We start from the raw sequence: 16,958 nt of genomic DNA, 5'->3' as shown, positions 1-16,958 counted from the left end.
TTCAGGCATGGAAGAGGATGCCATGATGCAAATAAAGCAAAATCCCAAATGCTAGTGCCTGCAAGAGAGAATCACACCAAATACCAGGTGCACCCAAATGTGTATGCCACAATAGAGTGAAATATCACCAAAACTCAAAACTCAAAGCATCTGACTCATGTGCATATATTATGCATCCATATGAGCAAATCTGGCCCAAAAGAAAATGCCAATAAGTGCCAAATGACTCAAGCATAAACACTGTCCACTGGCATATGCATCAATAATGTCTCATCCAAGAGAGCATAGCACTATCAATGCGTCACCTGCAATGTGTCAAAGCTGTCCCTCAGCATAAAATAGCATCCATGTGCAAAGCGTCCATAAAAATAGCATCCCACAAGGCAATTTGGGCCTATCAGCGCATCCAACAAGGACCGCAATGCATCCAAATGGCCTATAAATCATCCACTGCAACCCAATGCATACCACGAATGAGCGCACACTGCTCAAACTGCAACCAGAGTGATCTGCATAAGGTATGCTCAAGAAATCACGTCAGTCGCTTCTGTGGGGAGGAGAACATAAAAATGGATCTCTACTACCTAGCGAACAACCATTAGTCTCAATTCCACATAACCTAATGTACCTAAGAGTTGACTGTTGATAGTGTGCACTGAAGCCACAGTGAGGTTTAGGGGTACCTATAGATTCTCCCATACTTTTGGAAGATGAAGGTGTGGCTCACTCCCAGATCCATGAGTGCCTGGATGTGTAAGCTCAGACCCTACAATTGGACATTCAATCTAGCTAGTTCTATCATTATCATCAGTTAGGCTTGGATGTTCAAGTGTTGCCTTAAGCAAGGCTAATTGCTTACGTTGTCTGATTTTGGCGCTACATGCCTTGGCTTCTTTGATGGTCTGGCGTTTCATCCAGGCTACCTCGGCCTTGAGCTCCTTCTTCCTATGGATGGCCTGGAGGGTCGATAGGGTGAGGGGGCCATAGTATCTTTTCAATTTACTCCCATTGAGGTAGCCTTCCATTTCTACTCCATCTAGGGTGGCTATTCAGCACACCCCTTGAGCAATGATCTTCACCACATGGTAGGGCCCTATGCCCCTGTACTTGAGCTTACATTTGGTGTTGTGAATGCTATAGAGGAGTACGAGATCAGCCCTACTCAAGGTTCTTGTTCTTGAGGTTGCGGTCAAAATTTCTTGCACTGTGCCTTCTCCACTCGAAGGCAGTAGGCTGCATGCAATCTCGTCTCATTGAGCTTTTCAAGATCAATCAAGCGCTCCACCAAGGCATTCTCAGTGAGCCTCTCCTTGACGATAATGCGAAGGCTGGGTACTACATACTCCATTGGCATAACTGCCTCCACCCCAAAGGCTAGGCTAAAGGGGGTGCAGTTCGTGGCTACTTTATAAGTTGTTCGATAGACCCACAAGGCTATGATGAGCTTGTGCTCCCAGTCGGTTCAACTGGTGTCAACCATGCAAGTTATAATCTTGTAGCATGTTTTGTTCAAGCTCTCAGCTAGGCCATTTGCCCTAGGATAATATGGCATTCACTTCCTATGTATAATCATGAATTCACTAGTCAGGATCGCTTTAGTTTCATTGAGGAAATGAGTTCCTCGGTCACTGACCAGCTCTAATGGACACCCAAACTATGCAATGACTCACTCGTATAAGAACTTAGCGGTGGATCTCGCATCGGCTTTCCTAGTGGCTCTCCCTTGTACCCATTTAGTGAAATAATCTGTGGCCAAGCTAATGTATCTAGCCCTTGTTCCTTTAGTTGTTGGGCTCATCGGTCCAATAAAATCTATGCCCCATTTCTCAAAGGGCTGATCAGTCAATATTCTTCTTAGGGGCATCATGTCCTCTTTATGTGGGATTTGCACACATTGGTAGGGGTTGCACTGCTTGACAAATTTAGTTGCATCTCCGAAGAGAGTCAGACACCAAAGGCCAGCCTACAGCACCTTACGTGCTATTCCAAGTCACCCTAGGAGGGGGTTTATTCGGAGGCAAAGGAGGTGGTGACGTTGGTTTTCTCCTCATGGGAGCCATCTTGGATGAGCACCGTCGTCTCTTTCACCTACCTAGATGGCCTTCTTGGACCTGGATGGCCTAGGGATTTTGTGGTGGCAGGGGCACTTTATCCTTCCTTGCCTGCTTCTTTATTTCCCTACCTATGGCTCTGGCCTGCATCCTTGTGATTACCTTCAAGGGTGCTGCTCTGCTACCTGACCCTATTCAATACTTATAGCAAGTTAATGCTTGTGGTCTTAGGCGGGGTGGCCGAAGTTGCTAGTGTTCTCAAGGGGCAATCCTTGAATAAATGTTCTACTCTACAACCAACACACAAGGGTGTAGGGCCTGTTGTGGGTGGAATTGCCGGGGTAAGATCCCTATACGATCAGTCCTTTAAAAAATGCAGCCCATGGCACTTGAAGCATGACATCGAAGGGTTTGTGGAGCCCTTATACAGCACTCACTTGGCCTTTGCAGACCCTGGCAAGTATAACATTGGATCGGAGGCCTTCACGTAACAGAGTTCATGTTGCTTGCCCTCGCGACGGTCATGGGAGTTGTCTAGAACACTAGGACCTATTGATCCTCATGTAGGAGGTAGTGACTTAGGGTGCCACTTCCTTCCTCGTAAGGGTAATAGTCGGGTGACCATGGCTTTGTTCTGGTTCCTCCCAATCATTGGGCAGTTCCTCTACCAATACTTGATTGACGGGGGTTATACAGGCATGGGAGGTTGGGGGCCTAGTATGGGTGGTGTTAAGGGAGCCTGTTGTGCTTATACTATCCCGACAGAGGATTGGGTGTGGCCGTCAAGGCTAGTGGGGGTCTCAATTGGTACATCGGTTGGGGCAGGACCCTCGAGAATCTGCATTGGGAGGTGTCATGGTTTCCTCAACTATAATAGTGTGCAGAGTAGAGGGCTTGCCTTGCCCTAATGTGGGGCATTCATTGGAGGTATGGTTTCTATTGCATACCTCACACCACATGTTGTCTCTCCATGGAAACGAATGGGGGTTACTCAGTGCCTCCTTGGAGGTTCTTGGCTTCCACTGCTGGCCCAGCTGATTCAGTAGATTTGAGTCCAACTCGCTCATATCCAAGACCTTGGGCTCATTGTTATCCTTCTTGGTAGGCTCCACACTAGAAGACCTTACCGATGGTGATACCTCTGATGGGATCATGGTTTTGTCATGGGCAACTTGCCCATCATATTATCACTTATACGGATAGCCACCTTGCTGTGCCTAGTTCGAAGGAAGTAGGATTCATAACCATTAATAAGTGGTCATGTGGCTCCAGGTCTACCAATTCGATGAGAAAGGGAGGAACAATCATTCATCGCTCATCTACTCATATGGTTCGCAACGAGAATTGAGGTGTTTGATCGTGGCTATGTAATCCCAAAGGGATTCCTTGTTATTCTACTTCACCTCATATAACTGGTTGATCGGGCTCCACTTATGCCCACTGGGAGCAAGCCCGACAATGAAGGCTTTTCATGGCGAGCCTGCCTCGCCATCCACACTGAGGCCAAATGCATTAACCATTTCTAGATCTCCGAGGGCACCAAAGGCTTTGCATATTTGCTCGAATTGCTACACGTGGGAGATCAGATCTCTTCCCAAGGAATTTGGTCATCAACTTGGATATGGCTATGGGTCAACTTCTTGAGGGATTATTGATCCTTGCTAGAAATACGGGTGCAGTCGAGGGTGGTGCAACCCCCTTTCCTAGTGCATTCACTAGGATGCGAATCACCTCGGTGGTTTGGGAAGCTGGTGGAGGCGGCACCATTGTGGGCCTAACAAGTCATAGAGGTGTGGCCCTGGTGGTGGGATCCATTGAGTTACTAGTACTAGCATTGGGGCTGAAACATCTGTCACCACATACATTGGAGCAATAGCAACTGCTACTGTGGGAGTGAACTTTTGGGCTCTAGGAGGTGGCGGGTTACTGGGCATCTGCATGGAGGTTCCTTGCATTGGGCGGTAAGGTGGAACTTGTGGAGCTACATAGGCAATGTACATCGTGGGCACCTGGAAGGTCGTAAGTTCATAAGAATTCCCCCCTTGAGAGTCTCATGCTTCTCATCTAGGGTCTCATCCCAAAAAGTCCCTCATCCATGGGTCTTCGTCCTCCATGCATAGCCAGTCAAGATGCATCGCGAAGGCTATGGGCCTCGAGTCCACAAAGGTGGTCTTCGTCCCTATCTGTGGCTCAGGAGCTGGCTCAAGAGCTAGTTGTTGCTGGGCCCGCTTTTCCATTGACATACTGGCGAAGGGGTTCTCCATGTCTATTAAATCCGTACAATCGTCCAAACATGTTGGATATCATACCTCTTAACTTGGAGCCTATGGAAGGAGTAGTAGAGTCGAGCCAAGCTAGTGAAGGGGGCTTCGAAAGCCCTAGGACCCGTGGGGTCTTGCATTTCTTCATTCAAGCTCTCCATCTCTTTGGAGCTAGAGGGGTCCTCCCATCAGGGCCCTAACATTGACTGAGAGTTAGGAATAGAGCTTCTGGTTTGGACCGATCCCAAACTGGGACGAAAGGTGGGCTAAGGGTAGCTCGAAACACTATCCTTGGGCTCGAGTTTCTTGGATAAAATTCTTCCAGATCTCAAGTGCATGTATAAGATCTCCAGAGATATCCCGACGGTCGTGGGGATAGAGCTAAGGCGATGGGCATAGGGATAGGAAGTGACACGTGTCGGTGGGATGGAGAGTAGATGGTATGCCCACAGTCATGGGGTTAGTGTGAAGGCTACGGGCGGCAAGATGTGAGTATGGCAACAGGCGCGGGGTTGACAGTAAGGCAACGGACATAGAGATAGACCCTGGCAGTGGGTTATCTATTTTGGTGGGATGTGAGTATAGTGACGGGCACGAGGTTGATAGTAAGGCAATGGATCGTGGGCATAAGTTCAAGACCATAGGTCAACGCTTGTCAGACTGACAGGATCAGAGTATCTAACACAGATTAATTACGACAGCGGGTTAGACGACAGTCAAAAGTTAGGTCATGGCGATGGGGGCTAAGCCAGTGGGTCAATAACTATTTGACCATGGGGATAGCACTATAGCAATGACCCGTGGGGATAGGAAATGTCTGGGAACACAAATTTTTCCGACTTCTATTTCTAGTGATTTTTGAGTTTTTGTTCTAGCTCTGAGTGTTTGTGGTTCTATGCACTACCTAAACCACCTATACTAAACAAAAAAGAACCAAAAACATCAACTTTGGGTGCATCAACGAGAAATTTCTACAAGTTGGGTTGTCCACCCTCAAGAACCATTTCAAAATTGAGCTTCCACATCTCCATTTTTAAGTCTTTGTTAGTATTTGCTATCACACACACCTTAGTAATCTTCTAAACTACCTTCCTATCACACACACCTTAGCAATCTTCTAACTACCTTCCAATCACTTCAAAACACTAACAAACATTAAAAAACAAGCTTCCCATCCTCAAAAATACTTTCCAACAAAAAATGATAGTTTTCATATTTTTTCCATCCAAACACACACTCCTTCACTCATTCCACTCCTATAACTCCACTAACAAAGCTCCAAGTGGGTAAATGACAAGAGAAGGCAAGTGCAATGCAAAAGCATACCTTGAACTCCCTGTCAGTGGTGCCAAAGATGTGTCATCTCAACCGTGACTCCCGTGTCGTGGGGATCTTGAAGGAATGCCATCGAAAACTCTACTCCAAGCTACTCCTTGTGAGAGCAATGCAAAGCATGAACCGTATGCATGTGTCACTCAAGCGGCTCCCAAATTGTTGCAATGTGTTTCCACGAGAGGCAGAGGGAAGGGGGAGAAGGGAGAAGGGAGGGGGGAAGGGAGGGAGAAGGAGAAAGGAAGAGGAGAGTGAAGCTAGATGGAGTGACAAACAAAAAGGCACTACAAGGGAAACAAGAGAATACCCAAAGACACTCTTGAAAGAGAAGAGGGGGCTTGTATTCCAAACTTGTGCATACAACAATGAAGACCAAAGTCGACGATTTGGCTTTTTATATGAGTCACCTTTTGAAGGGAGGGCCAACCCTTTTTCTTTTTGCACTCTCACTTTCTTTACATTCACACTGCTCTTGGGCCCATAGGGTGCCAAGGCATCTTCTGTATCCTTTCCTTCCCTCTCTCTATTGCGGCTCCTGTTATTATGCCTCTCCGTGTGTCAAAAATAGCACTTGTGTCGACCATATAAGAGCGCTTTAGACAATCCTGGCATTAGGAGGAGCTCCTAACCAGGTCCCAAATAGCGCTTGTGTTAACCTCACCCATCCGAGTCCTAAGCCATCTAAGGCTCAAACCCTGAATGGCGAGGTCATTATTGAGCCATTTACAGCTCAAAACCCATAAATCCTATAACTGTACTCCCTCCATGGCTGCGATCGTTAAAGTAAATCATCACCTCTAATCACTCATTACCATGCATTCTGCAACTATACTCTGTGACTGTTAACAGTATGGAGCATCATAGTATGATCCTTCCCAATCTATTGGTGCACCTCCAAAAGCTAGAGGAGACTAATTGGGTAGACCACTTCTACCGAGAGATTGTAAACATGCATACACACAGAGGGAAATATTGGCAACCCCATGTTTATAATGCCCATCATCCACCACATCTCCAATGATGCCATTTCAGAAGGGTTTGGTGATGCAGCGGAAGATTGCTCCCTACTAACAGCTCAAGCCACAAGGTCAACCCCTACAAAGCCATCGCCCAAGACATTAGGGGAGATTTGGGGTCTCAAAAGGGCCTCGTAAGGAATGGATTAGAAAATGGATCAAGTTAATTGGAATTCAACCTACTATGGCAACCCATGGGCTAAGGGCCCAATGAATCAACTGACATGGGTACCTTTATTTTGAAATAGGGCAACCTTGGCCTTTGGATGGAGGTGAGTGGTGGATAGATTCGAGGCCTAGGATGTATTTGGTGGATGGTGGATGGTGGATGGCCTTTGGTAGGCTCTAAGCTACAAAAGTTTACTTTGGGGAGGCCTAATTAAGAGGGAGAAGGCACTTTCAATGTGGACCCTTGATCTAAATCTAATATCAATGGCTAGGATGGAAGTGCCTGTTTGGAGGGTTAGGATGCAAGTAGATATTGGATGGTGGATATCAACATTCTAAGGTCAATGGCTTGGATTAAAGCGCCTATTTTGACGACCCATATTGAGAGCCTTTTGCACTAACCTCCTCCCTTGATCCCCTTGTCAATCTAGGGCCTAGATTGGAGCGCTTTTTGCACTCATCTTCTCCCTTGGATCTTTATCTTGATCAAGGGCTTATGTTGATGTGCCTCGTCTTTTCATCACATCCATTGGATCTTGTTCTTGATCAAGGGTTGATATTTGATCCCTCTATCCTTTGATGCTATCCCTTAGATCTATCCCTTGATCTAATGGCTAGGAGTGCTATATCTCAAATTTGAATGTATCCCTTGTTGGATTGGAGATTAGATCAAGGGCTAGAAGTGAAGATCATGGGTCCAAACTCTGGCTTAGAGGTCTCCCTACCCTTAAATTCTTTTGTCAACTTCAACATGCCATTGCCCCACATCATAGAGCACTCTCATTGGTACACCTCAAATTGCTCTCTAATCCCTTGATATTAGCAAATGCTAATTGGGGGCCCTTTTGAGACCCCATTTAGAACTCCCCTAATGAGAGAAGGGAGGAACAATCAAGCAAACAAGGAGAGGACAAACAAGCCTTCGAGAAACAATAGGAAGAAGAGACAGGAAAGAAGCGGCAAGATGACCTCCTCTAGCAACAACAAGCCGAACTCCAGTGTGTAAGAGAGGAGAAGGCATGAAGGAGGGAAACAGAGGCTGTAGAGAAGCTCCACTAGGAACACCACCTAAAGAGGCCTAATCTCAGGAGGGAGAAGAAATCATAGACATGACCCAGGAGCCCCCAGGAGGTAGACTACCCCTCGTCCCACTCAAGAACATGTCTAAACAGGTGCGACTAGGCACAGAGTGTAGGGCCTAGGACAACATCCACCACAACAATCTAGTCGCATAGGTGTCTATCAAGCGATGGATTTTTTACATTCTACCACTGCAGAGGGCTACTCCAAACATACGCATGAAGGTAGTCACGCCACACAACAAGAGATCACTTTTATGGAGTCACTTCTTGCCACGACAGTTGCTGCACAGTAGATCCTAGCCAGGAGGCAAGAGTTCTCAGTTAAGCAAAGCATTGCAGTAGCAAGAGCCAACAGAAAGCTCCAGTTCACAGAGATAGCCTTGCAAAAAGAAAATGTAGAGAGGCTTGTCGTAGAAGCTAATGGGCTCAAAGCCATAGGAATGGGTAAGAATATGAGGCAGATCTTCAAAAGAAACAAGAGGCCTTGGCCACAGAGCACTCGAGAAATGACACCTTGATAATGTATGATATAGCTATTATAATCACATATAGTGTGGGCGGGGAGGCAGTGCACTTCCTTCCCCAAAGAATTATAACCCGAGGGAACGGGCCCTTCCCCATGCATCGAGATTCAAAGCATTGAGAAAATTAACATGGAGTAGCATCGCAAATAAGCCTCGTGAATGGACATGATAGTGATATAGTACTTGAATTCCAATAGTTGTATTTGTAATTGAACATCGGTAAAATTCATCTCTCTTGTTGATAACACACTAGTCTTTTTGCATGAATCAGCTACACATTCATCTCCTCAAGCCTCTGACCTAAGAAACATATGATCTTTTTTTTGGGGCATATTTTGACATGACAAAACGGGTTGTCAACTACAAGACTACCTTATGGAATGCAAATTCTCATACTTTTGAGAGCTTTAAGAGACAATTCGGTACTAGTAGAAATTGTATTTGGCTTGGCTATTCCAATTCGTTGCGTCCATTTCTCCATAGTCGATGCCTCCCTTGCCTCCTCCATTTCTCCACACCACCTCCCTCTTTTCCTCCCCCCATTTCTCCATGCCTCCTCCTTCTTTAAATCCCCTTCATCTTCCCCCTCCTTTACTCCCCTCTTTCTCTCACACCCCATCCTTATTCTTTTCTCCTATGTTTTGGCTAGCTTCGGAACTGCTAGAGCTTTCATGCATCATTTTAGCCTTATGGGCATACAGAACCACACTCAAGGTCAGTATAGGGAACACACCTTTTCTACAATGGTTTTCTTACAATGACAATGGCAACCCACTTTTTGGCCAATTTTTCTAACGGTTCATTCGTGGTCATAGAGGAGTATTCAAAACTATATCTCAGAGTGTATCAACTTGGGTCCAAGGTAGTATAGCTTGGTAGGTCATTAAAGAGAAAAAGGAAGTAGGAGAATAAAATGGAAGATGATATTACCTTCATCTCTCTTTAGTCTATATTCCTGCAACTCCATGCAAAAATTCTATGCTCCCAAATGAAGTATACAAAATCAAATCCAAATAACGGATGGGAGTGGAAGGCCTTTTGGGATGGGACATGGAATTGAGTAGCGTTTGACAACCTTGTTGCACCTTGATTTGAAGCATGGCCTTGTGACTAAACCTAAAGAAATCTCATAATCAACTTTCAATCATCTATTTTGGTAGCAGATAATTTGGAATCGTGGCACACCTTCCAAGCCTTTGGACATGGTCTTTGAGCAACCATGGAACAACTATTGATATGGCCACTACAATAGTTAATGAAGGAAGATTGCGTGTCGAGCTGCGCAAAGATAGAGGCCATCAAAATTGAAAGACTAGTAGCCAGTGCCTATCACAGGCATCTCGATTGCAGAAGAGGTGTGGTTGGTGGCTAACACACTCTACCTAAGACACATGTTTGAGCTGCTGGCTAAAACTCATGCTTCTTAGGCTACAAGAAAGCCAACGATCCACTTCATTATCATCCGATGAACCTGGTATCTTGTGTCATGAAAATTTTCACAACTATAGTCAATTGATAATAATTTCATGAGGAGGATGAATGCAAGATGGGAAGTTGGATGGATTTCGCACCAACTTAGCCTGTCATATTTTATTGAATCAAGAAGATCCATGGGATGAAGTTTTCTGAAAGTTTTATGGCTAACACCTATCTTATTGAGAAAATTCATCCACAATTTGATGAAGAATAAACCCAAGCGAAGGGATGATGCGAATCTCAAGGAATGAATCAAAAAAGCCTTTGTATGCTTTTCTTGTATATTTTTAAGGATAGGCTTTACAACTAATCAAAAAAGCCTCCCTCAACCATTGCTACTGTATGGTAGGAACTCCATAGCTATTGTTCGGCTATGACCCATCTATTGAAAGAGCTTTGATTCTTTAGTCCTTTATGCAACAAACTACAACCCATCTATAGAAAGAGCCAAAGCTGGTAGAATTAATGTCACATAAGACCATAACACAACTTACATCACCCGATGTTGTGAAAATCCATGGTGCCTTATCCATTGCTAGTGTATGACCTGAAGAGCTTTTCATTCTCAAACACTTCTTTTGCTTCCCCTCTTTCCTCGGTTCACTATTGGCATACAAGGTTTCTTAAGAAAACGTTGTCAAATTTTTTAAAGGGATGGGGAGAGCAAGGAAAGCGTTAGAAAAGGCCATCTAATGAAGTCCATAGCCATTTCGCTTTCATGAACCGAGAAGAGCCAATGCACACGAAAGTTCAGAAAGAAGAAAGTATGGAGGAAAGTTACATTCCGAGTGTACGTGACAAAATCAAAACCATCATCGTCAAAAATCGGGATCTGCCTTCTTCCTCCGCAGCAGCTACTCGCTCCAAACGCTCCATCAGAAGCTCGAACTTTGCCTCTCCAACATGCGATAACACTAGACTCCCCACGAAATTCCTTACCATCGTTGCCGTTGTTTTCCCCCACGTCTCCGAGTCCGCTGCCACTGCTTGCCACACCGCTTCAGGTGCTCGCTCCACTTCCACGATTTCACATCTCAGAATTGTGAATGCCCCTGATGTCGCAACCGCCCGTTGCACATCCTTTACGGTTGGGGTGAAAATCGGAAGATTGAATCCGTCTATGGTGTCCTTGGCGAGAGCGCCCTGCAGTAATTCCGCATTGGAGTTAACAATGGATCCTCCGGATGCAACGTGTCCCAAATCTCTCCTCTCACGCGGCTTACCTCAGAGATCAGCTCCTTCCATGCAGTTTCCAACTGGCGATATAATACCGCGCCTCGACTTCTGTTCTCTTTCGACGCAAGCATGACGCTAAAAAGAAGCCCTCCGGGAACGAGTTCTTTCTCCCGACATCGTAGAAATTCGACAAAATCCCGCTGATACTGCTGCTGATACTCTCGAAGAGTCGCTTCCTTGCATCCTTCTAGTATCCATATTCGCCCTTCGTTCCAAGCAGGGGAACCCACGTTTTCAATCGCCGGAGGCACCTGCAAAAACGAGAGCCGCATGAAAAAACCAATCTCACCTTCGCAAAAGCATGCGCACGACAGCGGATCTGGCACCTTGGAGAGGTTATGCAACGCCAGAGTGCAGGTAGCGACGTGAAGAGCGGCCGGCGGGAAGAGGCGTGTGTAGAAGGAGCCAGGGACGGCAGCAGGGAAGAAGTCAAGGACAGGGGGGCGGAAGGGATCGAGTGGCAAAGGATCAAGGGGAGGAAGGGGGCGGGGCAAAGAGGAGATGAGATCGAAGAGGGTATTGAAGTCGTTGGAGGGGAGATCATTGAAGAAAGCTTGGATGGAGGGTTGGGGAAGGGAATGGGAAGAATAGAGGAGGCGCAAGGAGCGAACTGTTTGGTTTACACAAGCTATGGTGCTGAAAGCGCAGGCGCAGCCAAGATCTGCTATGGCGATGGAAGGCCTGAGGGACGTAAGGGGAAGGTGGATGGCTATGGCGGCTGCTAAATGAGGCCAATAGAAGTCATTCAAGGTGCTCTGAAGAGTCTTGGAGAAATGGTGGTAGCTTCCCTCATCAGTTCCTCCTCTCATGTGCAGCACGCTTTGCACTTGTTCCTCCTTCAGCTCGTCCATTGTCCTGAGAGAGGCTGAGATACACAAGCTGAGGAGGTTAGATGGAGAAGAGAAGGATCATAGGACAACAAGTGAGTAGAAATACCAGTGAGGAGGGAATTCATGAAATTTATTTATATACACTCAAACTAATGTATCCCATAAACCAAGATTTGGGATAAACCAAGATTGATTGTGTTGCAATCTAGCACTACATTGGCATACAATGCATTATGCACGTAATCTTGCAAAATTTTATGTATGAAAGCAGAGAGGGGGTTTTAGGAAAGCTGGTGGACAAAATTACAACAATACCCTAAGAAGTGATCCTACATTGAGTGAGCCAAACCAAGCAGTTCCAGTGTTGGAAGGAGGTATCAAACTTCAGAATTTCTCTTTTGAAATTAAAGATCCCACCTTGAGACCCAGCAGAGCGGGTCACCAACCCGTCGTAGATGGGTCAGGCTACTCGTGTTTTAGAATAGAGAAAAGAGATAAAGAGAGGGAATTTAAAGGTTGTCCTAATATAAGGGTGAGGTAAGGGGCTATTCGTAAATCAATATCATGGACCCCTATAGCGAAAATTTCACTTTGTTAGCATTGCCTTCTAGGCAGCGCTATAGTTACACTTCTATAAAAAAGTGTCCCACATAGTTTCTTGCCAAGTGGCCCCCTTTCATTTTGATTTAATATCTCAGACTCTCTTTCTCTCTCTCTCTCATACACACACAGATAGTTTACAAATCATTTGTACTTTCCTATGCACACAAGTGTTGCAAATTAATCATGAGATCATCTTGACAATTGTTTTAAGAACCAATTTGAAGCACTGAACCAATTTGAAGGTAGTGCTGAGAGGTACTTGTACTCACTTATTGTCCTATGATCCTTCTCTTCTCCATCTAACCTCCCTCCTCCTCACTTCTCTTTTCCATCTAACCTTGTTTGAATTAAACATATTTGTATGCATATCCCCTCTTTGCTTTCATACATGGAATTTTGCAAGATTACGTGCCTAATGCATTGTATGCCAATGTAGTGCTAGATTGCAACATAATCAATTTTGGTTTATGGGATACATTAGTTTGAGTGTAAATAAATAAAATTCATGAATTTGTTTGAATTAAACATGTTTGTATGCATATCCCCTCTCTGCTTTCATACATGGAATTTTGCAAGATTACGTGCGAAATGCATTATATGCCAATGTAGTGCTAGATTACAACACAATCAATCTTGGTTTATGGGATACATTAGTTTGAGTATAAATAAATAAATTTCATGAATTTGTTTGAATTAAACATGTTTGTATGCATATCCCATCTCTGCTTTCATATATGGAATTTTCCAAGATTACGTGCGCAATGCATTGTATGCCAATGTAGTGCTAGATTGCAACACAATCAATCTTGGTTTATGGGATACATTAAATAAATAGAATTCATGAAATTTTTTAAATTAAATGTATCTGAGTATAAATAAATAGAATTTATGAATTTGTTTGAGTATAAACGTATGTGTGCATGCTTTAATAAACAGAACAAAAGAAGATTTACTTAAATATAGCATACCTAACAAAATATACGCTCTATAAAAGAGTACTAAAAAATCTTACAAATTCATATATCTAGATATAGAGTGTCTATATCAGCTCCCCTAAGAAAACAGACTACGTCTATGTCCTACCCCACGCACCACCACACGAGCGCGGCATCGACCTACGCAAGGCAAAAAGATCATTTAAGAATTATAATCATTAAATCAATGAAAATTTAGAACTGTGTCTTAATAGTACTCAACACATTAATTAGAATGCTTACGCTGGCGCACATGAGTGTGTATGTGGTACATAAATGCATATACAAAGTCTCCGTTTGCCCCTTCATAAAATACATCTATTCCCATCGGCTCCAGGTACCCGAAGAAGTGCACATAGATGGTCTAGGGACTATTATTCCTAGCAAGACGCTGAGAACTCACGACAAAATATCCAAAATTGAGATGTTCCACCCCATCATACGCTGGACCGAGGAGATTCATTGCAAAACTTGAGTTGGGAACCACCCTAAAGGAAAATAATATCATGTTTATTCGCTTATATATGTAGCCTAAGTAGCTTTCACCTATATGAAAAAAACAAAACAAAAAAATATATAGGTTATCTACCCAACAAAGCTCTCCAACTCCAAGATGTCAACCAATAGCTGGGCGCACACCCCAGCTCTCCAACCATCAGGATCTATATATTCCAAAAGGAAAATGACTATACTATTAAATAAGTCAACTTAGCAACTGACTACTCACAATTATGTACTTGCTACCTGTGCAATTGTCTCGGTGGTGAATGTACATGACGCTGCCATCCTATCATATCATATTACAATAACACTACATATCATATTACAATAACAATAGATGTGTCAACCTATATATAGAGAAGAAATTAAAAGGCTTCACCAAGCCACAAATTAAAAAGAACATTAGTTATAGTACATTTGATAATCCATAATTTAAAGAAAAAATAACAATGTGTGAACCCATAAAACTCACAAAAAGCATACATCGTCAAAATTCCAGAGACAACATTGTTTGAATGGAATATGGAATGAGCTCATGAAAATTATACAAAATAGTCATCACCGATTTTTAATCTACACTTCAAAGGCTTATAATTGATAGACCTTTGATCACCTAAAAGAACACAATGATACAAAAAAGACTGTGAAAATTTGTCATCCAACAAAGTCTGAAGAGGCTTTTAAAGAGCACCAGCATACTACTAGGTTCTTCTTGATGCCAATTGTTAAACCTTTGTGTATACAACATTTGTGGTACAACTCATTTCAGCATCCTCATCACTAACCCGATCCACACTCTCTAGAAGGAAGACTTTGACTACATTTGATGATCGGACATGCGAGAAAGCCACATATAATTGCCCATGACTAAACACTAGTGTCGCCAAGTATAAGCCTAGGATAGACATTGTTTGGCCCTGTGCCTTGTTTATCATCATGCCAAATGCTAGCCGAACAGGAAATTGCCTTCTTCTCATATTGAATGGAAGTTAAATCAAGTTACTGGGAATGAAAGTTACTCTTGGAATGAACATCCTATCCCCAGCATTGGTACCAGTGATAATCTCAACTTCCAATACCTTCGTGTGGAACTCCTTGCATATCAGCAGACAAGTCCCATTGCATAATCCCTGCCGAGGATTTAGATTGCACAACAAAATGAGGGGAGCATTTTATTTCAAAACCAGCCGATGAGGTGGGTATCCACCACCAAGATCGAGCATGTTAAGATACTCTACTGCATACAAAGAAGAATCTCCACATGAGCTCTCTACAATCTACACTTAGATACTCCTTTTCCTCACCGGGCATTGCCTTTAGTGCAGTAGCATTGACTACATCAACTTCAAGGTTTCGAGGTGCAAGAATAGCGTGGTCTTGAAAATACGGTGCATAATCCACAACCCTTGCAAGTCCTGTATACACCCACTCAATCAAACCTCCCATAGAGTTTGTGGGATTGCAACAGTGTCTTCTTTTATACACCTGCTAGTTCCATTTTGAATATCTAATGCCCATTGTATGACTGCTTTAATTATCACCTTCCTGAATAACCCGCATATTCTGTGTACCAGCTTCAATACCTTGATGCATCTCCAAATCCTTGAGTGGCACAATGCAAAGCTAACAATATCTTCTCGTCTTGCCTTGGGAATAACTGGCAAGACCTACCTAAAATGTCGCCCTAACAACACCACCTTTCCACCAAATAGTTGGTCATTTGACATGATATCTTGTAGCATCTTGTCGAATGCCTCAAATGCAAATCGATGAGTCATATGTGCCTCATCCCATATTATCAACTTTGCTATCTTCAGAACATCTGCAAGATGACTGTTGACCTTTATATTTCAACTACTAGTGGCATCCAAATCCAGTGGTATCTTGATCGCGAGTGTGTTGTGCATCCATTGCTTAGTAACAACGTTGCAACCTAAAAGAAGCACATGCCAAAGCGACATGCCCCTCCCCACACAAACAAGAAAGCAAACAATTGTGTAGAAAAGTCTTTCCAAATCCTCCTGGGCCATCAATAAAAAACACCGCACCAACATTTGCATAGACCGTTGCCAGAATCTGATCGAAGGCAGTCCGTTGCCAATGATTTAAGGTACTTTCCATCTATTGACCAAGTCGTGCCTCACTCTCAAAATCAAACATTCTTTCTTCTTGTAATAGAGCATTTGTAGCTGCCAATACACATTATCTATCCAAGGTAGGCAATCCATCAAACTCTACCAACCTTCTCCCATGTTGTTGGAGAATGTGCTCTAAGTGCCATAGAGCCTCCTTCTGTGACAATCCACGATGGTCAACCATACTTGATTCTAATGCATGGAAGAAATCATCCAATAGATCATCTGAGAATCTTTGCCACAAAATTCCTGGAGATGTTGGCTCACAAAGAATCAAAATTGCAACAAAAAGTTGCCTCAATTGTGTCCTATTTTGATGTAAAACGGCCTCATGCATGCAGATAAATATTCCTCATCACTTTCCAACAACCCTCTAGCTACACATGCTGCCTTGAAAGTAGGGTAAACTTGCCCATCAAAAGTGTGCAAGTCATCAAAACACTTACAACCCTTGCAAACGTTAAGTAGCATATGCATGAAATATAATTCACTAGCAGATGGAGAAATGTTATACATCCGACCAATGCTATTGACCTGCCTTCTTCCAGACCACTTTTTATTGGATTTGTTCCAAACCATCTCGCATGGAAAGTCACTCTAAAGCAAATTATATGCATCATGTTGCAATCAGTTGTAAGTAAACCATTCCATGAGGCTGGTCTTTCTGTTCTGTTCCATATTGTGCAAATCATCATCTCTAAATATCACATTATTCAACATTGGAAGATGGACCTGCAACCTTTGTACATCTAGCTTTTCATCATGCATA

The 16,958-nt window shown here is 43.7% G+C and overlaps 1 protein-coding gene across 1 annotated transcript; it reads right to left on the bottom strand.

The window, feature by feature from the left end:
* Positions 1 to 10,443: 10,443 nt before the first annotated feature.
* Positions 10,444 to 12,074, bottom strand: LOC147880489 (indole-3-acetate O-methyltransferase 1-like). The gene is made up of 3 exons (XM_087371025.1): positions 11,473 to 12,074; positions 11,134 to 11,397; positions 10,444 to 11,053 (listed from the first exon to the last, which is right to left on the bottom strand). Exons 1-3 carry the CDS (start codon positions 11,995 to 11,997, stop codon positions 10,688 to 10,690), a joined length of 1,155 nt encoding a protein of 384 aa, XP_087227151.1. The 5' UTR covers positions 11,998 to 12,074; the 3' UTR covers positions 10,444 to 10,687.
* Between the last annotated feature and the right edge of the window lie 4,884 nt (positions 12,075 to 16,958).

Source organism: Dipteris shenzhenensis, chromosome 32 (genome assembly GCF_047967505.1).
Source record: "Dipteris shenzhenensis isolate YYH24624 ecotype China chromosome 32, Dip_SZ_1.0, whole genome shotgun sequence".
NCBI lineage: Eukaryota > Viridiplantae > Streptophyta > Polypodiopsida > Gleicheniales > Dipteridaceae > Dipteris > Dipteris shenzhenensis.
This window is presented reverse-complemented; position numbering and strand designations above follow the sequence as displayed.

What these genes read in the sequence shown, in the direction of transcription:
- LOC147880489 (XM_087371025.1), bottom strand. Translation starts at nt 11,997, where the DNA reads ATGGACGAGCTGAAGGAGGAACAAGTGCAAAGCGTGCTGCACATGAGA. An exon ending in CGTTGCATAACCTCTCCAAG is followed by an intron (nt 11,398 to 11,472) that starts GTGCCAGATCCG and finishes TCGTTTTTGCAG; the next exon opens with GTGCCTCCGGCGATTGAAAA. An exon ending in GGAAGGAGCTGATCTCTGAG is followed by an intron (nt 11,054 to 11,133) that starts GTAAGCCGCGTG and finishes GAATTACTGCAG; the next exon opens with GGCGCTCTCGCCAAGGACAC.